The sequence below is a fragment of the Doryrhamphus excisus genome, linkage group LG21 (genome assembly GCF_037039965.1).
Source record: "Doryrhamphus excisus strain RoL-2023G ecotype Guam linkage group LG21, RoL_Dexc_Guam_v1.1, whole genome shotgun sequence".
In the NCBI taxonomy this organism is placed as follows: Eukaryota; Metazoa; Chordata; class Actinopteri; order Syngnathiformes; family Syngnathidae; genus Doryrhamphus; species Doryrhamphus excisus.
In genome coordinates this window covers 15,281,892-15,303,213 of record NC_136377.1, presented here as the reverse complement: position 1 = coordinate 15,303,213, position 21,322 = coordinate 15,281,892, and the positions used below count along the sequence as shown (strand labels likewise).

General features: G+C 44.8%; 1 protein-coding gene across 2 annotated transcripts; it reads right to left on the bottom strand.

Moving 5' to 3' along the window:
* Positions 1–259: 259 nt before the first annotated feature.
* ppm1e (protein phosphatase, Mg2+/Mn2+ dependent, 1E) lies at positions 260–21,321 on the bottom strand. Of its 2 annotated transcripts, XM_078787814.1 has the most exons (8): positions 20,786–20,935; positions 6,808–7,517; positions 5,340–5,461; positions 3,660–3,859; positions 1,998–2,186; positions 1,775–1,918; positions 1,620–1,713; positions 260–1,547 (listed from the first exon to the last, which is right to left on the bottom strand). In XM_078787814.1, exons 2-8 carry the CDS (start codon positions 6,822–6,824, stop codon positions 664–666), a joined length of 1,650 nt encoding a protein of 549 aa, XP_078643940.1. In that variant the 5' UTR covers positions 6,825–7,517; positions 20,786–20,935; the 3' UTR covers positions 260–663. The 2 variants fall into 2 exon arrangements, with proteins under 2 accessions (XP_078643940.1, XP_057943719.2); XM_058087736.2 differs by lacking the exon at positions 6,808–7,517 and having other exon boundaries at positions 20,786–21,321.
* Between the last annotated feature and the right edge of the window lies 1 nt (position 21,322).

The window sequence follows — 21,322 nt, the reverse complement described above, 5'->3', positions numbered from 1 at the left end:
TTTTGTAAACTGCTGATATTCAGAGATGCGGGTACATGCTTGTCATTGGACAATGAAAATGCAAAAAATGTCAGAACATAACGTATGAAAATTTAGCGCGCTGAAGCCAAACTGTTCCAAACGTCTCCCAGCGAGCCTGTAAACGAGCGATGGCATCGCTGATTATTTGATCATTGACCATTTGGCTGATGGTGCAAAGCCGATGGTGGTTTAAAATGTTCGCTCATGGTTGAGCTCCATCCACGCCGTGGCACAACTTCTCCACAGGCAACATGGTTCTGACTCAATATGACAATGGCTTGGAAACGGGAGTTCAGAACACTTTGGGTTGTATCCTATTAGAAGTCATATGTGGAGGAATGGATGATTTGATGGTTAAGAATGTGAACAATATGAAGTTGTAAAGTGGACTTTTTTTGGAATGGCCTGAGAAGGTGAGCCGAGCGCCCCCTGGTGGTAGCTCGACTGATGACGTCATGAAGGAACTTTGGAGCAAAGCTTGTTTGGTGTTGACAAACAGAACCACTCAATCTTCACGTTACGAATGCAGGGGCCACAAGCACCTAAACTACCCAAACAAAAACCAAAAAAAACGGTGTTGTTGAAGGCAGAGGCGGGTAGGCTGGATTAGGAGGCGGGGCTTGACTAAAGGAGGGAGGTGCTTCAGATGGTGGCATCACGGGGCAGTCGAGGCATGGCCCCGCCCGGCCTCCAGGCGGCGTAGCGCTGCACATGCGCCTTCAGGCGATCACGTGGAAAAAAATCTAGCGGCTCCATGAAGCTGTGCGGCCACCTGAGGCCACGCCTCCCGCCAGCGAGCCTGCGGTTCCGCCTGTTGACCCGGCCCAGCAGTGAGGCGGTCTGGGGCCACAGTGGGTCCGTAAAACTGGCAATACTGGACTCCTGGTAAGGAAGGCGGGGCCTGCGCGTGAGTGGGCGTTTCTCAAGTTGACTGGCGTAGAGGCCCAAAGAGATGCGCCCCCCCAGCGCCGGCCCCAGGAGGCTGAGGCTGGTTCTGTCCGTCAGGGAGTCTGTGCGGTCTTCGTAGCTGAGGTCGGCGGGGGCCGAGCACTGCTGCAGGGGCCAGCCGCCACGGCTTTTCCCCCCGTTGTCCGCCGTGCTGCCCCCTTCGCCGCCGCCTCGCTCGACCCTGCCAGACTCCTCTTCCTCTTCCTCCTCCTCTTCTGGCTCCTCCTCCGGCTCGGCCGCTGGCTCCTCCTCCACCTCACCTTCTGCCATGCCCTCCTCCTCCTCGTCCTCCGTGCTTGTGGGCGGCGGGGAGCGGGGATCACGCAGGAAGACCACGATGACGGTGATGTTATCGCTAGAACCTGCGTCGCGGGCCGAGGCCACCAGCTTGTGGGCCACCATGGAGGTGTCGCCAGCGTTCTCCTGGAGGTGGTCGCTGACTACCCGTACCGCCTCATCGGGACTGACCGTGTCCCAGAAGCCATCGCAGGCCAGAATTAGGTAGTCCTCCGAGCTGTCCAGAGGGAAGACATTATGGTCTGCATCTCCGCAGATGTAGGGCTTGTGCTCCGAGTCGCCTGGCAACAGCAGCGGGACGTTAGCTTGTTACCTCATTTGTGATTGGATCAATCTGATCAGTGATGGATTACCGATGGCTCTGGATACCGACAAACTGCCGTTAACCCTCCATGTCCCGAACCAGATGACGCAGCCACCCAGGGCTTCGATCCTTTGCTTCTCGTCCTGGATGATGGAGTGTTTAGTTAGCTGACCTCAACGGTACCATCCTGTGTGAAGACCTCACCTCACGGTCTGGTTTGTGTGGTTTCATCAACTCCACCACCTCTCCCCGGCGCACCAGAATGACCTGCGAGTCCCCGAGCCACGCCACATGCAATGTCCGGCCGCGAAGGAACGTCACCACTCCCGTCGTGCCGCAGCGCAAGTTCTGCCAACGTGACAAACAACAACTTCAGCAGGAGGAGGGGTTTTGCCACATCGCGTGACATCACTGCCGACGTGCTCACCTCCCGTGACGCCTTCTTCACAAAGTGCTCGTCTGTGATTTTGAAGGCGCGGCGGAGGGCCTCCCCAGGGTCCTGGCTTAAGGATTCCTGCCGTGCTAGGTTGACGTGGAGGTGGTTGGCAGCGTAAATGGCGGCGTCCACGCCACCGTGTCCATCAAACACGGCAAAGAACGCTTGTTCTTCCTGATCCTGGGGAACAACACACAAACATGACAGCCAACATACACACATTAACTCTTGAATGTTCTCAACTCCTGTTTCAACACCAGTGTTCCAGAGGAGTTGTGCCAAAGCTGATGATGTGCTTTGGCGGCACACCACAAACAGATTTGGTGCTACCTGTTCATCCTGGCTCACACCTGGTCTACCAGAGAATAAGAAGATGTAGCAGAAGGGATCAGTGATGCCAAGTCCACTTAGCTTGCCTGTTTCCTGGGATTAAACTGCTTTAGAGCGAGCGGCAAAGGTATATATATATATATATATATATATATATATACACATACGTATGTATGTTCAAGTTGAAGAACACAAATATATCTTCTATTTCTAGAGCTGTGGCAATGTCAGGAAAGTTACGTATTCTATTTATAGCGCTGTGGCAATGTCAGGAAAGTTAAGTATTCTATTTATAGCGCTGTGGCAATGTCAGGAAAGTTAAGTATTCTATTTATAGCGCTGTGGCAATGTCAGGAAAGTTAAGTATTCTATTTATAGCGCTGTGGCAATGTCAGGAAAGTTAAGTATTCTATTTATAGAGCTGTGGCAATGTCAGGAAAGTTAAGTATTCTATTTATAGCGCTGTGGCAATGTCAGGAAAGTTAAGTATTCTATTTATAGCGCTGTGGCAATGTCAGGAAAGTTAAGTATTCTATTTATAGCGCTGTGGCAATGTCAGGAAAGTTAAGTATTCTATTTATAGCGCTGTGGCAATGTCAGGAAAGTTAAGTATTCTATTTATAGCGCTGTGGCAATGTCAGGAAAGTTAAGTGCAGTCTTCACTTTTGCGTCTGATTGCATAGAAGTGTGGTGCATTCAAGGAACACCAAACAAAGTGCCAATTCTTAAAACATTATGAATGAAATGAAGACAAATGTGTAAACACTGGAAGCTTTCTAACAGACTGACATGAAGGCACGTATCGCTCTTCTCAACGAGCAACCAGTGCTGCCGTGGGCGCTTTTTATGTTTTTCACTCACCTTTGTGCCTCTTTCTTACAATTATATGCAAATGTAATCATGGTCAGTAGATGTCGCCCCAACCTATAACTGCCACACATAGATTGCACTCCTGTGAGAAACACTAGATAGATTAGATGCTGAAAGCCCAGTTACGCATCTTATGACCATTTAATGGAGCGGAAATCGAATCTGCTGCCAGTCTGCAACTTCTACTTTACTTTATAGTTATCATAGGTGGTTCTCTTCCACAGTAATTGCATTGTCAAAACCATAAGTTACGAGTTTGAGTTCGATAGACATTTTCCCATATGATTTTGTCACTTGTGGTGTTCCATCGTAGAATCATTAAAGCATGCATCACGTCATGCGTTTCTGAAACTTTCCCGATTCCAAGACATGGAAGTTGAAAAGCCTTTAAGGCAGGCGGACAGATGGTGGCCACTGAACAGCTTTGTTTGTACGGTTTTTAGGAGCGGCTACCTGAATGTTGAAGAGCGTGTTGAAGTCAGGGATGATGACGTGCCTGTCCTCCATCTTGCGCCTCATGTTCTTGATGGCATGGATGGAGGTCTCGTAGTACGGCTGCGGGCGGCGGCGGTAGGGCAGCTCCTTGGTCCAGAGGCCGCACGTATCGAAGAGTCGGTTGAAGATCAGCCGAGCCAACTTTACGGCCTCGATCTCTAAAAACGCACACGTTGAATGAATTAGTCCTATGGTGGCAGTCAAGAACCCTGTTATATAATATATACAGCTATATTTGACCACACAGTCATTTATTAAGTATATTTCATAACACAGCAGCAGCAGAACAAATGTAATACACACAGGCCAGCGAGGTGCCACTCTATTTGCCTCACTAACTTGGCCGCAGGAGAGGAACGTCCAAACAAACTCCATTTTTTACACTTTATAAAACTATAGAACACTACAATCTAGTGCCAGCCGCATGGTGGACAAGTGGTTAGCATGTTGGCCGCACAGTCAGGCGATTAGGAAAGACCACATCAGTTTGCATGTTCTCCCCGTGCATGCCCCCCGTGGGTTTTCTCCGGGTACTCCGGTTTCCTCCCACATTCCAAAAACATGCTAGGTTAATTGGCCACTCCAAATTGTCCATAGGTATGAATGTGAGTGTGAATGGTTGTTTGTCTATATGTGCCCTGGGATTGGCTGGCCACCAGTCCAGGGTGTACCCCGCCTCTCGCCCCAAGGCAGCTGGGATAGGCTCCAGCAGCCCCGCGACCCTCGTGAGGAAAAAGCGGTGGAAAATGAATGAATGTATTTTAGTTCCTTGTATTAAGTCTAGTAACGTAAGTTATGTTTTGATTATTTCTTATTTTTCAAAAGCAGTCACTCTGGGTACTGGCCATTTTTGATGATTTTTCAATATTGTGTTCTAGAGCTATATAGACATGCTATATACCAGAAGGAAGATTACACTCTCATCTTTCAACAGAAAAAAGGTTGTTTCTACCTTTTCCCATTCTTTAGTAATCAGCAGTAGAACATAGGTAAGTTTCAGTTCTCAACAAAAAAAGGGACAAACATCTGAAGCATAACTTTCACTTTGACAAACATTTTGCCAAAATATATAAACAACTATGTCAAAAGGTAGTTTTACATGTAAATAACAGTTTATTTACAAATATAACACTATTAAGTATTTGCAATTTTCACATTTGGAACTGAAGGGTGCTTGTGTATGCGTTTGTGCACACGGGTGAACGTTTTCAAACTACCCGCCAACGTGTACTCTCTTCAGACTTGGTGCCTTTTCACCTCCTGGTTGCTGTGCAGCGTGTATTTTCTGCATTTGGGAGGGATGCATGCTGGGCTCTTGGAAAATGCACTTCTGCCAGCTTAAAAGATGCTCACCCAACATGCTCTCTTTTATTGTGCAGTTGCATCATCACCTCTATTTGTCTCTAGCGTCTGCATCCTCTTTGGTTGTGAATGAGTTAATATTTGCTTCAGCATTTGTTTTTGAGCTGTTTGCAAATACTGTGCAGATAGATTTATTTATTTTTTTTAGTAAATACGACTAAAACTGGTACAACAAAAGCATCATAATGGAGGGAGAAGTTGGACAAAGCCCTGGTGGTAACATACTTGTGCATGAGTGAGACATAATTTGTGTCTGTGTGGTGGATGGTGCCTCACGTGGCAAGGGGTCGACTCCGTCTTCTACGCTCTTGATGAGGTGGTGGATGGTTAGGTCACTCTGCAGGATGCTATCCGATGTCGCTCTGGCCAAGGCCGCCGCCAGAGAGCACGGGCAGTTGCTGTGTGTAGGAACGGAGGGATGACACGGTTAGCATCTTCTGAACTTAGATCAGTTTATTTGTGAATGTATGGCAAGCATGAGGCTGACAATTTAGTTCCTTTGGCGACTTTACAATCAAGCCCAAAACAAGAAACAAAACATAACACAAGCCCAAGTAATGGGCAAATCTGGCAACGCTGGAAGACATGCTTTGTTTATATGTGATGCAATATGTCAACCTGAAAAGCCAAAACTTTTGGGAGGCACTCCCGCATGGCCAATAATTGCAGTGGACATCATGCTGAGGTGTGAAAACCAGAGAAACCAAATCATTTCAGTCATTTGACTAATTTGTGCATGCTAACATACTGACAGAGACAACCACCGACTTCAGATGTCTCCCAATGCTGCTACTATGTATACAACTGGAAATGAAGTCACAGTTAAACCCATATATTGGATTTTAACACGGTTGATAACCAACTTCCTACTTCATAACATGACATCTGATTTAACACAACCTGCCTTGGCTAAAGTAGCATTTCATGTTTTGCACAATAAGAGCACAGTCATATTTACAATAACATGATGCCTACTGTTGGCCTGGAGTGCAAATACAGTAGATGGCTGGATCCTTTATCTAATCTACTAGCACTATAAAAATCACTTCACTACACATCAGTCTCATAACCATGTGACAAAAAACATTGTCAACATTCTTAATTGTACACAAGTTCAAGCTAGGAATCACATTTGAATGCATGGAGGAGCAGCCCCGGAGAGAGAAACCACGATGAGCTTAAAAAAAAAAAGATAAGATACGAGGGAGGCAAGGCGGGTGGGGTCTCCTCCATCTTTCCATTCATGGAAACCCCCCTCCATTCTCCCCGTCTTTTTCTTGTCCTGACTCGCACCACCACTCGTGGTCCTTGTGGTGGGCGGAGGGGAGTTGGGGGGGTGGGATGCTGAGGTGAGGAGCTCTGATTGGCCAAGGGGGTCCCATCGGAGTGGAAGCCGGTGCACCAATGAGAGCTCGCTGACGCTCGTGCATCACGGTGAAGTCATGTGGCACGTAGGAGGATTAAAGAAGAGCTTAATCTCACTGCAACAGCTCTGCTGCTCGCAAGTAGTCACCAAAATAAAATCAAATAAAAAATCATATGTTTGTATCAAGTAAGGTTGACTCCTATATAAATACATGGCCTGAGGTAATAATGTCATTCGCGGCATAAATGAGAGCTGACATGTGTGAAAATTGAATTAATTATACTGGCTGATGTAGTGAAGCAATGGGGGGCGTTTGCATATCATTATCACACTACGAGCGGCACGAAGACGGCAGATGGATACCATGAAGCCACATACCCCTCAACTGAAGTCATACAACACTGGCGTGGAAGCAGGAGCACCTTTGGATGCTGACAGAACGTGAAGAGGGTTAGGAAAGCAGCATGTCAAACATAAGATGTTTTATACTTGTGTGCACCATGTAAAAACTATAAAAATACACCAAAATTGCTATAATATTGTACATACAAATACTAAAAATAAATGAAAGTAAAATGATTACAAAAAGATATATTTATTATTCATCATTTATTTGTATTGATTTTGATTGACCTCAAATTGCCGAAACCTATTCCTGGAGCATTATGACAATGCGCATCTGTTAGCAGTTTTTGCAGAAGTCCAAAACCAAAACCAAAGTCAAACAAATAAAGTTTGCCAAATCCGAAGGACAGCTTGCTGCATTATAACCAACTTGAACGTCACTCGGATAAAAACAGCTCATTGTTATTGTGCTTAAGCCGCGTTACCAAGGTAACCAGCCGAGTCATCTGCTGCGAAGGCCACAGTTGGAAGTCTTCAATCAGTTTTTTCTGCAATTGTTTGACGACTAATGCTTTTTAATGAACACCGTCATGTTACATTAGTATTTTATGTTTTAAGACAGATTCACCCAGCCAAGCCCTGCTTTCATTTAGAGTTCACCATATCTCCCATGATGCTTTGCTCTCCACTGGGGTCTCCTCCGCTAATGTTTGCCTTACAATCACGAGGGAGGCTTCAACAAGCTGGAGAGAAAAAGAAAAAAAAACGGGGAGCTCTGTCAGAATGTGTTAGGGGATGACTCATGCATGCGGCGGACGTTTTTCTTTTCTCTTCTTTTTTTTTAACCATTGCATGATTTTACCCTGCAATGGAGCATCAAGGTTGTTCCCATGGCAACACAGAACCAATTGACAGACAGTCCATGATGTCAGCTGTCCTGCTGCCAACCCCTTTGCAACAACACACTCCATTTTTCTTCTTCCAACTGAAGCTTCTCACCTCCACTTTATTTTTATAACAGCCTTAAAAAGACTTTCTTTGGAATTCATTATGCAAATACCAAATTAAAATGTGGTTTGAAAAGGAAGGACGCTGGTAATTTGTGTTTGTGGCAGAAGCAGTGTTGAGAGAAGGCGCTATTCTCAAGAGGGGAAGATTACATAATTTGCCGAGTGCCAGTTAGCCCTTTACAACAGCGACTCCCTTAAGAAGGCGGTTGGAGGACTTTGATGAATTCATCGGTGTACGCGCACGCCATGTGGCCCTTTGGTCTGTTACTGGGCCTTCTGGCATCTTCATGGTGACTGGCAGCAGAGCTTCAGTGGCGCTGCTACACGCACAGGCCAAAACATTAGGTACAGCTGCACAATCTGAATGCACCATTTATGTCTGAATACTAATAGTATTATAGTATTAATATAATACTAATAGTTTGGATTTATTTGTGTAACTCTTCTACACTGCCGCACAAAATAGGGTGAAAAGTTGTCAAAACGAGCACCCCTACTGTGTTGCTTGTGCTATTATTTTTCTAACAAATACGCCTCACCGTAGCACCGTTAGTAACCTCCTACAAGTTTGACTTGAAATTTCTCACACACCTTAACTCTACAAAACACTCTACAAAACACCAGCTGTTACTTAATGGTGTTTAGCCTGACAAGCAAGTGTGTTATGTTATGGCTGGATATACTGTCCATGCTATATAGACACAAATATAGCTGATTATTTACGCACATATTGCAAAGCCCCCCTAAAATGTTCTTAAGCCCTCCCTAAATAATTTGATATTTTTTATTGATTTGTTAAAAATATGGTATTTACAAAATTTCATATAATAGGGCAAAAGCAAGCTAATAAGGGGCTAATACTAGCAATAATAATCAGTAATCAGTAACAATCAGTAATAATAATCAGAAGAATAATGCTAGTAATAATAATAGACTAATTAATAATATAATAATGATTATATAATAATGATATATATTAGTAATGATTATTGGAGTTTGCATGTTCTCCCCGTGCATGCGTGGGTTTTCTCCGGGTACTCCGGTTTCCTCCCACATTCCAAAAACATGCTAGGTTAATTGGCCACTCCAAATTGTCCATAGGTATGAATGTGAGTGTGAATGGTTGTTTGTCTATATGTGCCCTGGGATTGGCTGGCCACCAGTCCAGGGTGGACCCCGCCTCTCGCCCCAAGACAGCTGGGATAGGCTCCAGCACCCCCGCGACCCTCGTGAGGAAAAGCGGTAGAAAATGAACGAATAATGATTATTACATAATTGATCTTTGTCCACTGGACAGAATGGTTGCAGAGGTTGAGCGGTGGTTTTGTAGGGTAGATTGTGTGTACTTGTGTAAATTTAATGGTGAGTATCTCTACTACATCTGTCCAAAAGTGGGAAAGTTATATCCCGGTTCTTGTTTGTTATTTGTGTTGGGGATTTTTTTTAATGTCTACTACATTCATTCATATCCTGTGCATCTCCAGGGGGCTCAGCCCCCCCGTCCTCAGAACCTAGTGACACCCTGAATGTAACTAATGGCTTTTGGATGAGTTCATATATTGAATATACTATATCAATATTGTCATTTGCAGAGCGCTCTGCTTCGTCTCAAACAAAAAGCTAATTTTTGCCCCCTTTGTTTTGCTCTCTCAGCAGTTCTATTTTAGGTGCACCTCTGGATGTTTGCACAGTGGTGCTGATGTGACACTTCCAAGCAGCGTGGAAGCAACGGGCCGACCACTGTAGGCTTTTTTTCGATGCCTCGTGTGGGGTCTGTATACATCTCATATTAAAGCATGTGTGTGTGTTAGGTGGTAGCTAGTCTACAGAACGGGCTCCTCCTAAGGGAGACCACCCATGTTTATTCCTCCTTTGGGGTTCTTGAGCAGGCAGAGTACTACACTTGAACAAAAGCCTGGAGGCAGGATTGCGTAATCTACCAGCTGGATTAACATGGAACTCGTAAAGCCTATAGGGAAACACACATCCTGTTCTGACCTGAACTCTGGCAGGACCTTCACCTCAAACTTAGTGATCACTTGTGATCAATGGTTCCGTCAGTGTCTTCTTCTCTTCTTGCAGTTGGCAAGACTAGTCATGAACATTCAATTCTGACCCTCCCAAAGCAGCAAGACCACTGTTACCAAATCCAAAATGAAGGAGTATGAAAATATTTTGGAACCTTCACAACAAAAATTCTACCAAATTTGTACTATCCAGAACCCAACAGTACAGTTTGGGGGAAATGAGGTTTGGGGATTTTTGAGAATTTTGCCCATTGTCCAAAGTCCTCATGTCAACACATATTTCTTTCCCTTTTCTGTGCATTCTAATGAGAGAGAACAAGTTAGTATGAGCAAGCTAACAATGTACGTCATTGGATGGGTGGTAGCTATTTTGACTCCGACTAATATGTAATACAGTATCTTGACGCATTTTGATTTAAAATATTACCGAAACTTCTTTCCTCGGTGCACTGATTTCACGTACTAGCCCAGGAGTTTACTCGACAACAGCAGCACAGAAACAGCGACAAGACTTACAATACCCGCTCTGATTGGGATGGCTGTGTCTTCCAGCACAAGACATGTGGTCCAATCCTCTAGGAGCAAAGAAGCATCTTATCGAGTCTCTGTCACGAAATCCACTCTTCCGTCTGTTCTATTGCCGTCTATGATGTCATCAGTAGTTGTTAACACAAATCAGTATTATAAATATGTTTATATGTGCATAAATCAATTGTAAATGAATACAAATGACAAATTAGACAATGTGGAAGCGATACACCACACGGACACCATCTTCCTGTTTTATTCAGTTGGAGCTTTCTTTAGTTCAATTTGGAGTACTGGGGTGAGAAATGAGTCATGACAAGTCATTACAGAAAGGAAGATGGTGTCTGTGCGGGAAAAACTATAAATATATGTTTTGGCTCTCTGGATCAGAGGTATTAGAAAGATAAATCCAATTTCTTGAAATCTTTTCTTAGAGTTCTTCTAGAATGAATTAATGATTCTAACTAAGGATCCACTGTACTCCATTACCTTCTATACACACAGTATATACATAGACATACGTACATATAGTACATATACTGTATATACGTATAGACACACACACACACACACACAATCCCAACAACAACCGTAGAAAAAAAGATGTTGACTTATGAAAGCAAGCACTGTGAAGTTGACTCATTTATCATTTATGGTACCTTGTGATATTTAGTGACGTAACCCAGGAACACTCAACAATGCAGTGAAGCACCTCCTGGTTGTCAAGAGGTACACGCTCGCTTGATCTCGACCATCTGCCCCCGCGCAGTATTACAGTCTATGGCTGTAAATAAGTAGAACTCCTCCTAATACTTTGATTTATACTTTGTGATTACAACCATAGAAAAAATGCATCTTATGTAATGTTTGGAGTTAGCAGAGAAGTTGCAGTCCGCTCAGAATAGCTCCCATCCAGCCATGCACTTAAGTGAAGCGTTTTTAGTCCACCCACACGCACGCGCACGTGCACGCGCACACAAACACACTTTGTAATTTTCTGCTTCCTTTTGACCACAACTTCCTCAAACAGCACAAGCGTTGCAGAGCGCACAAATGTTTCCTCACGATCAGACTGGTGGAGTCTGGTCTACGTATAAGCCTGGCTCCTTCGCATTCAGCTCACCTACCAGCGATGTAAAGCATGAGTCATCATTTGAATTATGGTCTTCTTTGGCAGCGTCGTGCGAGACCATCTCACGCTTAAATGTGTGCGTGTCCCAGCTGCTGCAGAATGGAAAAAGGAGGACACTGCACACTTTTTTTGAAGGTCACCACACTGCCAAAAATGGGGCCTCTCCAGATTTGAAGTTAATTATGGCGCCTCCTTCAGAGATGTCAATGTGAGTCACTGCTGCAAAGGCGAGTGAGGCTTTATTCTAATTATTTCGCAAAAAACATTCAGTTGAGCTTAGGCAGGATAAACGTGCTGTGTTTTATAAAGCAGCAGGACAGAAAGTCTCTAAATTCAAGTTTAAACGTTTATCTGATTTTTTTTAATCCTATTGCCTGTTTCTGCCACTCTTCCACAAGTCTAGACAGGAGAATCCTACATGCCTCAAAGGTGACTCAACAGCTCAAAAGAAGCAGCAGAAAAACGCCGTGCTGCACGCCATGTGAAGGTCTCCCATTAATCAAGTAGGCCCTACTGGCAACACGCCATTTTTGTATAGCTCTAATGGTAATTGCTGTGTTTTGTCCACGCCTTTATGATCCAAGAAGCAATTTTATGTATATACTGAAACTCTGCCCTTGTCCAATGTAATAGATGCCATATATCATGTACAACAATGTAACACAAGGTGTGGAAAAGGACGACACAAACATTAGCAACACCAGCATAGCCATGTGAGCTTCAGTGCTAAGATGACATTCATTATTTGAACATCATCATCATCATCTTGGATCAGACTATTCACTGAAGGGAAAATAATGAAACAGCTCCACATCTGTACATTTATCTTCATTCATTCATTTTCTACCGCTTAGCCTCACGAGGGTTGCAGGGGGTGCTGGAGCCTATCCCAGCTGTCTTTGGGCGAGAGGCGGGGTACACCCTGGACTGGTGGCCAGCCAATCCCAGGGCACATATAGACAAACAACCATTCACACTCACATTCATACCTATGGACAATTGGGAGTGGCCCATTAACCTAGCATGTTTTTGGAATGTGGGAGGAAGCCGGAGTCACCGGAGAGAACCTGCAAACTCCACACAGAGATGGCCGAGGGTGGAATTGAACTCGAGTCTTCTAGCGGTGAGGACGCCAACCACTCGACCGCCGTGCAGGCCTAGATTTATTTGAAGAAGTGTAAAGGCTGTCCTCTGTTAAGTGGCGGGTGTATACACCGGCCAGGCTCATCTAGCAAGGGGCGGGTCAGAGGCAGTAACATGCCATGAAAAGCGCCAACTTCAAAAATGAGCTTTTGAGTGTCCTTTTCTCTCTAAAGTGGAGCAAACGAGTGAGGGAGATAATCGATTTTTCCCACGTTTGGTGCTCAAACAGGCTCTAGGGACACATTACTGCTCGAACATCATGAAAAAAATCACTTTTGTATAGCAGGAAACCTTTAAGAGAGATAAAATGTAGAAGAAATGTCAAATACCTAATACCAGCAATGACTTTGGGCCTATGATATACCATGATTGTCCACCAAGTGTTGGAGAAAAGCTGCCTAAAGCAAATACAGAGGGCTCATCGATTGCCAGTGATGGAGGAGCAGGAACTCAGACTGCCCTTGGTGGTAATCCCAGCGAGACACTCTAATTAAGGGATTAATCCTGCCACTAATTTCAAAGGATAGCCCGGGATAGCCCGGTCCGGAAGTGGCCTGGAAGATTGAAATAACCCTCCCCCCGAAAAAAGAGGAGAGGATGGACGTCCGACATCCAAAAGCACACAGACGTCATGAAGTTCTGACCATTTTTTCCAGTATGGACTTTATGAAATGCTTTGAAAAGCGTCCATCAAAGTATTAACAGTCTGGAATATGCCCCCTTTACTCAGACTTTACTCAGGGTTAAAGTGGGTCGGCTTGTTTTATGTCCCGTTTATAAACCGGCCCAGAAATACCCCAGGGTATAAGACAGGCTAACCCACTTTAACCACGGACATAGTCTAAGAATGAGTCCACCCTCATCGTTGGTGCAGGAAAACTATAGGGGGTGTCTGTTTTTAAAAGTTGATCTAGGAAGGCGAACAGTGATTTCCCAGAAGCCTCGGAGGAGGTGCGTCTCTGTGGACCAAATCTCCTGGCTTCTTATCGCTCTGATTAAACCGTGAGAGAGCAAGCAGACAGACAGATGGCAGCATGAAAGCAACAAGACAGGACTTTGTGGAAGTCCTGTCTTGTTGATTTTGGTGTTGTGGACTCTCGCTTTTAGATCTGATTGTACTGCTTGGCTTAAGACTTTCCAAAGTGCACTGGACGTCTTATGTCTGAGTATGTGAAAGTAGTTCATCTTGAAAAGGAGGTCAGTTCATTGCGACACAGTACACGTGGGACCTGAGCGGATGGTCTGATTTGACGTCTGTCAAGTGACAAAATCAAGTCAGCATCCAGCTGCAGTCCAGATCACTGCTATGGTAATGCACATCCCTCATGACATTGTGGAATCCTTGCATCTGCCAGGTCTCGCCGTGACCTCTAATGTTCCGCATAAGCAGGGGAAAGGGCAGCCACGCCGTAATGGGGAATGTGCTCAAGAGGCTGTTCGGTGAATACCGCTTCATCCCACAAGCAGAATGCTAATGGGGCTTTGGGGGAAATAAAAAGCTCAGGGCTTAAGATGCTTACAAGGAAACAACGTTCCACCAATAGTGGGGACCTTGAATACAGGTGTGTCCCACATCTTTCTCACATTTCTGTAAAAATAACAGTTCTTATTTGAATGTCTGTGTGTGTTTCTGCCATAACTTTTTGGCACCCGGAGAGTACAGACGTCTGTCAACAACCATTGCTCCCCCAATATTGTGATTCACGACAAAACAATAATCTTACATTTTTTGGATCAGTCATCCTACATATTTTGTTGAACCTGTTGGAAATTGTTGACATTTTAATTCAGAACCTGCGTATTTTGAACACAAACGGCAGCAAAAACCATTACCCTCAACCTAATTTAAAATCCAAAGCCTAAATTGAAACTCTAGTTTCAACCTAGTTTGAAACCCTTACCCTAAATTTGAAAATAGGGATGTTCCAATCTGTTCATTAGGATCAGGATCGGCTGTATTTTGAAGATTGGATGAAATGGGCTTCCGCCCTGAGATCGGGCCGATCCAGTTGCCATACAAGGTTGGTAACTCTGGGCCAAACTAGGTGCGCTAATGTGCCTTAAAGCTGGTTGCCACTCAGCTCCCACCGCCTGCAAAAAGGACAAAACGCGAACCGTGGTGAAGTTAGTTTCGTGTTAGACTTTGGCTATTGTTAGACTTTGGCTCCGTAGCGACAGCAGTAGTTCCCTCCTCACTGTGCCCAGGCTGCTGTGCCAGGGTGCAGGGATCTCACACAGGAAGTGCTGCTCTCATCGCTGGATGGGACGATGAATAAATTACTTTTGTGTTAAAGAGAGTTTGTTATACATACATCCTAAAAACACAACAAATTGATCTATAACCATGTCAAATGATTAGTCCTATCATAAAAGGATTTTGCAGGCCCATATTTTCCTGTTTTCTCTTTTATTGGATTCAGGACCTGACTCAGAGGTCTGTTACAAAAGCCAAACAATATTGTTGGCCACCATGTGTAATAAAAAGTTAATGCTTTGAAGAGTTACTTTCAGAACCGTATTCAATTCCACAAATTCATGGGCAAAATCGGGAATACCAACTTGAAAGATTTATTTACGTCCCTGTATTAGCGGCAAGACACTGCAGCTTCCAGCAGCCAGCCTAAGGAAATCCTCATTAAAGAAGTCTGGTGGTTGTTTAACACAAAGCAGGCTAGTCCTTGAACGAGAGGACAACTTCAGGGGGTTGCCCAGTTGGGAGGTAGAGGTGCACGGGCCACTGCTGAATGCTAATAAGCTTGAGCGCTCAGTAAAACGGCTCCAAGCAGAATGACTCCTGCTAAAAATCAGTGAGGCTTTTCTTCCAATGCAAAACAGGGAGGTACATTATGATTGGTCAAATATCTTGGCCAAATATGGAGCCACTTGTTGTGCAACATTGTGGTAAGAAGACAGTTTTAATGACTCTATGGCTTACCATTCATCCGTGACATTGCAGGGGTTTTTTTGACAGTGGCCTTTAACGCGTCCGGCAGCTCTTTCAACTCAACCTACTTGCCTAATTGTAATGTGTGCGCGCGTGTGTGTGTGTGTGTGTGTGTGTGTGTGTGAGAGAGAGGGAACACCAGAGGAAGCCGGATCAACCCTGCTGTGTCTTAACAGCTGTGGGAGACGTTCAAGAGAGACTCTCCCCTCAATTACTATCTTTCAACTGTGCGTGAGCGTGTGTGCATGGTCTTTGTGGGAACAGTTTAGGATGGAGACTTCTGAGAACATTCTGGCCTGTTAATTAATAACAGCACAAGCACAAATTAAAAAACAGGAACAAAGTCTCTGCGTGGAGTGCAACTTCCCATTGCTAACACCCTCTTTCTGTTGTTTAGACTGGTTGAAACTGAATTTACAGTGCCTCTGCTGGTTGCTGCTAAGTAGCACGCCACTGTGTTCCAACTGCCTCACAAGGTCATTCATTCATTCATTCATTCATTCATTCATTATCCTCATGAGGGTTGCGGGGGTGCTGGAGCCTATCCCAGCTGTCTTGGGGCTTGAGGCGGGGTACACCCTGGACTGGTCCCCAGCCAATCACAAGGCACATATAGACAAACAACCATTCACACTCACATTCATACCTATGGACAATTTGGAGTCGCCAATTAACCTAGCATGTTTTTGGAATGTGGGAGGAAACCGGAGTAACCGGAGAAAACCCACGCATGCACGGGGAGAACATGCAAACTCCACACAGAGATGGCCGAGGGTGGAATTGAACCCTCGTCTCCTAGCTGAGGTCTGCGTGCTACAGATTCATCATGTGAACTATAATGTTCCTATAATGCAAAGATGTTCTGTCCAAACACTGCTCATTGGCATTAAAGCTGCAGACACACAAGTGGGGCGTACTAAAACCACTAAATTCCAGCACCAAGGTAATATTTTGGACAACACATTCCCAGTGCACTACTGGGGACCTTATTGGGACCTTACTTGAATGATTTCATACTTTCTCTCTGTGACTTACTACTGCGTCTTGCATAACAGTCATGCACAATAAAGCACATTGTCTCCTGCAGAATTTTCTTGGGCTGCTGTTGTAACGTGTGAAACATTTGGCTATAAAGCAGACTTTCTATTCACACGGCCTCAGTGGCCAAAGAAATATGCACTGGTTTGGGGCAACGGCAGCGCATGATCTTCTTTTCAGGTGGGACTCACTGCTCTCGAGAGAGGGGGAAAAAATTGATGAAAACTTGACTGGCCTCATTTTATGAAGATTCACCCTGAACTCCCTGAAGACCCAGAACACCCCTAAACTGATTCTAACAAGTCCATCCACCCCCCCCCACCATCCATTAAAACACAGAGGGGGTCTCTCCTCTCGCAAAACTCTATTATTAGCTGTTCATCCCAGAGACAAACTAATGACACGTTGGACGAATCACCAGACCTGCTGCCTCCGACTCTCATTATCACTCACTGCGCTGCTAACAGTAGACGGCCATGTAGGATGCTGGCCACAACAGCCGCACGCCGTCGGTCTCCTTCAGTAACTCCATGAAGCCGTTGCCAAAAACATTTTCAAGTATGAGACTGAGGCCCACAAGTTATCAGGAGTGCAGTACAATCAATCAGTGCAGGTTCAGGAGCAAAATAACAGTAATAGAAGTTGATTTCAAGAGACGCCAATCAAAGATGTTTTTATATTGGGAATCTTGCAAGGTCAAGTATGTCGAATGCCGAGAAAGTGTCACCGCTTCACTGTACTTCAAATGTAAATATGCTTTCAATATGAAAATATGCTTCAAAACTGCAAACACCTTACCTGATTTTGAGGCATCTTCAAAGGGTAGGTTTTATTTTATTTTGTTTTATCATGCAGCATTTAACTTTGCTTGTATGTTAAAACAGAACTTTAGAAATTGCTAGTATTTGTCGTCTCCCAGCTACAAAATAGTAATTAAATTGATTAAACGTTGTTAACGGGCAAAATTGGGGGTTGAATATTTTTGGACTTTGTCACTTGCTACATCGCGGTTGAAACGGGAGATCAGGAAGAGATGGGTCGATTTTCTACTTGGGCATCTCTGTGTGGAGTTCGCATGTTCTCCCTGTGCTTGCATGCATTTTCTCCGGGTACTCCGGTTTCCTCCCACATTCCAAAAACATGCTAGGTTAATTGGCCACAGGTATGAATGTGAAAAAGTAACTGATTTCATTTAAAAAAATCCAATGTTACAAATTGAAATGCTGTTTGAATTTGGTAAGCAGACGCCAGACTGGATTTCTCCTGGATCATGCTTCGCAGCAACACTGAAAAAGACGTTCAAAGGCGTTACTGCAGCCACAGGCAAATGAAAGGAGGATATTTCCCAGATCAAGCTCAGACAGTCAACTGGAGGAATTTGGTGAAAAGCCATTTCACAAAGCCAGACTGGGCACTGACGCCAACACGACTGATGCAAGTTCAGCCAAACCTGGTTTAGGAGATTCGCTGACATCAGGATTCCCCCTATCGTAAACAAGCTTTGTGTGGGTGGCTGCTGATTGAAAAGACAAATGGTTTTCTATGAACGAAAGAGCGGGACAAGACTAGACAAAACAAGGATATATGCAGCACATGTTGAAACAGCAAGTCATAATGAAAAGGGTTATCCCAGTTCAATAGCAATGCCAGTTAAAAGGTCAAATCAAACTATGACTTGGAGGAACAGGAAGAGGAAGTCCCCTGTCGTCCGGGGGCTGTCGTCATGCTAACGGAGGAAGTGAAGAGGGTGGAGTTGCGCTTTGGGCTTCCAACACACAATAACAAAATGAACAGTGGCGTTGCAAACAACACTGATGCTCGCCTTCAGGAAGAAACGCTTCTTCCTCAGGAAACTGACCTTTTCAGTGACATGTTTGAAAACAATATGTTGATTGCAGTAGTGTTTGCAGGAGACATGGATGTTGCCGCAGATTGTGATGTGATGAAGCAAAACTATCTTTGAGGAAAGCCCACCAGTAGAGCCGATGAAGGCAAAGTTTGGTTTTCCTAGAATTTCCCCCTTGTGGGACTAAAAAAAGGTTTATACATTTGGAATGTTTGTACAAAGTGCTTTCTTGTGATGGTTTTTGTTAAGTAAACAACCTGCTGCATGTGATTTTACATGTTTGGACTGACAAAAACACCGTACCAAAGAGGTAAGTACTTGGAGCACAAAGATACAACCAACAAACTTTATACATTTAGCACGTATGTACTTTAAATGCTCAACATGCATCAACACAACAAGGAACAGGACTGGCTTATGAATTGGCTGACCATAATTACCATTTCATTGACCTAACTCAGTCATAAGCTCAAAGTGATTGCTGCTGCCCCCGAGATTAATTGAGATCTACCAGTCTGGAAAAGGTTATCAAGCCATTTCTAAAGCTTTGGGACTCCAACAAACCACAGTGAGAGCCATTGTCCACACATGGCGAAAACATGGAACAATGGTGAACCTTCCCAGGAGTGGCTGGTCAGTGGCCGAAATGACGCCAAGAGCACAGCGACGACTCATCCAAGAGGTCACAAAAGACCACACAACATCCAAAGAACTTCAGGCCTCACTTGCCTCAGTTAAAGTCAGTGTTCATGAGTCTACCATAAGAAAGACTTCCTGGCAGAGTTCCAAGATGAAAGCCACTGCTGAACAAAAAGAGCATGAAGGATCGCCTCAATTTTGCCAGAAAACATCTTGATCATCTCCAAGTCCTTTGGGAAAATTGAGACAAATTTGAACTTTTTGGAAGGCGTGTGTCCTATTACATCCGGCGTAAAAGTAATGGCCGTAACAGAATAGCATACCAACAGTAAAATGTGGTGGTGCTAGTGTGATCTAGTGTGGTCTGGGGCCGGTTTGCTGCTTCAGGACCTGGACGACTTTGATAAATGGAACCATGAATTCTACCGTCTACCTACACATTTTTAAAAGGTGTGGCTGCTTTTATTTAGTCATGGCACTGCACCATCAATTACATGTAGCGGAAACCCTGAAATGATCAAATTTATATTGGTGAGGCCGAAGGCAGAGGTAGTTTTCTCAAAGCATTCCGACTAAACAGAGTTCTAAACAGTACAGCTGCCATGGTTCTTTGGGAACCTCGGGAACAGTTTACAAAGAATGAAAGCACATAATAACTACATCTTATTGGCAATTTGTTTACATGCTAATTGCGGTTTGGGACCCTGATAACAGGTGTCAGAGTATTTTTAAAAACAACACCATTGCCAAGCAAACAACAAGGGCAGATTACTAGACAGTAGTTGCGGTGTTTATGATACCATTCCATCAATGTGTGCATTTACTACACCGCTTCTATAATGCAAGCTACTTACGGCTAATTTTAAACATGCCTCGCCACAAGAGTTGCTTTATAAGACACACTGCCAACTATCCATTCGCATGTTACTGACTCACATTAGATAAGATAAACTTTATTTATTCCAGATTGAAGAAATGTCACACTTTCATATATGCGAAACAAGTGTGATTAGTGACACCTGGCATCCTGCTACCAACACATGCTCTCCAACACCCAAGTGCAGTTGTGGGCCACCCAAGCACGGTTGCACCCCCCCTTGCCATCGGGTGCCCTAGATGCTTTTTTTCTTTTCCCAGCACAGTTTCTGCACCTATTTTGGATTCTAAACCAGGCCAGCAGGCAGAGCATCTCATCTCACTTTTACAGTTTTTGTCACACACATTCAATTCGGCTCCACGCCTACAGTATATGAGGTTGTTCATCTGCATCACACACCCCTTCCTCCATGATTTAATGCTTAGATTTTGCAGACCCTTTGTCTCCGACGTTATGTGGTGGCAAATAACATAACCGGTGGGGGTTATTTTTAGCCTGCGAGAAGATGGTCAGGAGCGATGGCGCTGGCTTCCTCCCCCGCGCCTATGCAATGATGACGTAGGCCTGTTACGCAAAATCGGGGGTTCACCTTTTTTTTTTTTTTTTAAATTAAGTTGACCTCCAGTATAGCGGAACAACACAAACGGATACAGACGGTAAAAAACAATAGTTTGGACACACCCAGCGTGGTGTGAGGTTAGCGGGCATGTCAACCAGACCAAGTAGCAGCCCCTTCTTGCGGCTTTCACATTCGCGACTTCACACGGAGGCAGTAACAACAAAAGAATTATATTTATATCGATATAACAGAGAAGATGTCACTTAACTATTTGTAGAGGTGCTGCAGACACAAGTCGAGACATTCCCCCTCCACCTCGTCCTCACACACCAGGTCCGTCAAGGGGCGCGCAGGCGGCGGGGCGCTCTCCTGCACAGGCGGGCTCATCTCCTTGAGAAAGAGCTCCAGGAACCGTCGGAAGTTTTTCTCCTCTGCTGCAGAGCCGGCCATCCTTGCTCATTCCTGGACACAACACACTCACAGTCACTCACAGCTCCGCCGTCAGTACGTTAACTCGGCGCTGGTGGCTGGTTGTCTTCGGGAAGACTCGGTGCAAGCGGACCGAACTCGACGGTGGACTTTGGGAGGGAGCTACCGACCTAGCTAGCTAGCTAGTAGTACCAGAGTCTACCCGGTGGAAGGGGGTGGGGAACTAACGGCGTGTCTCGAAGCGACAAGGGAGGTACTACCGGACTAAAACGTTTCGAGTGCCACTTCTCCCATTCACTGCCGAGTGAAAGCAAGTGCCGCGTTATCAGGGATTTCGTCTATTCGGGAGGCGGGTACGTCACGGGTGACGTTGACG

Bases quoted from the DNA above. Each gene is read 5' to 3' on its own strand.
- ppm1e (XM_058087736.2), bottom strand. From the start codon at position 20,967: ATGGCCGGCTCTGCAGCAGAGGAGAAAAACTTCCGACGGTTCCTGGAG. The intron at 5,462-20,785 runs GTTAAGTGACAT...TCCTACACACAG, and splicing joins CTGCAGCACCTCTACAAATA to CAACTGCCCGTGCTCTCTGG. The intron at 1,919-1,997 runs GTGAGCACGTCG...TCACGTTGGCAG, and splicing joins TGAAGAAGGCGTCACGGGAG to AACTTGCGCTGCGGCACGAC.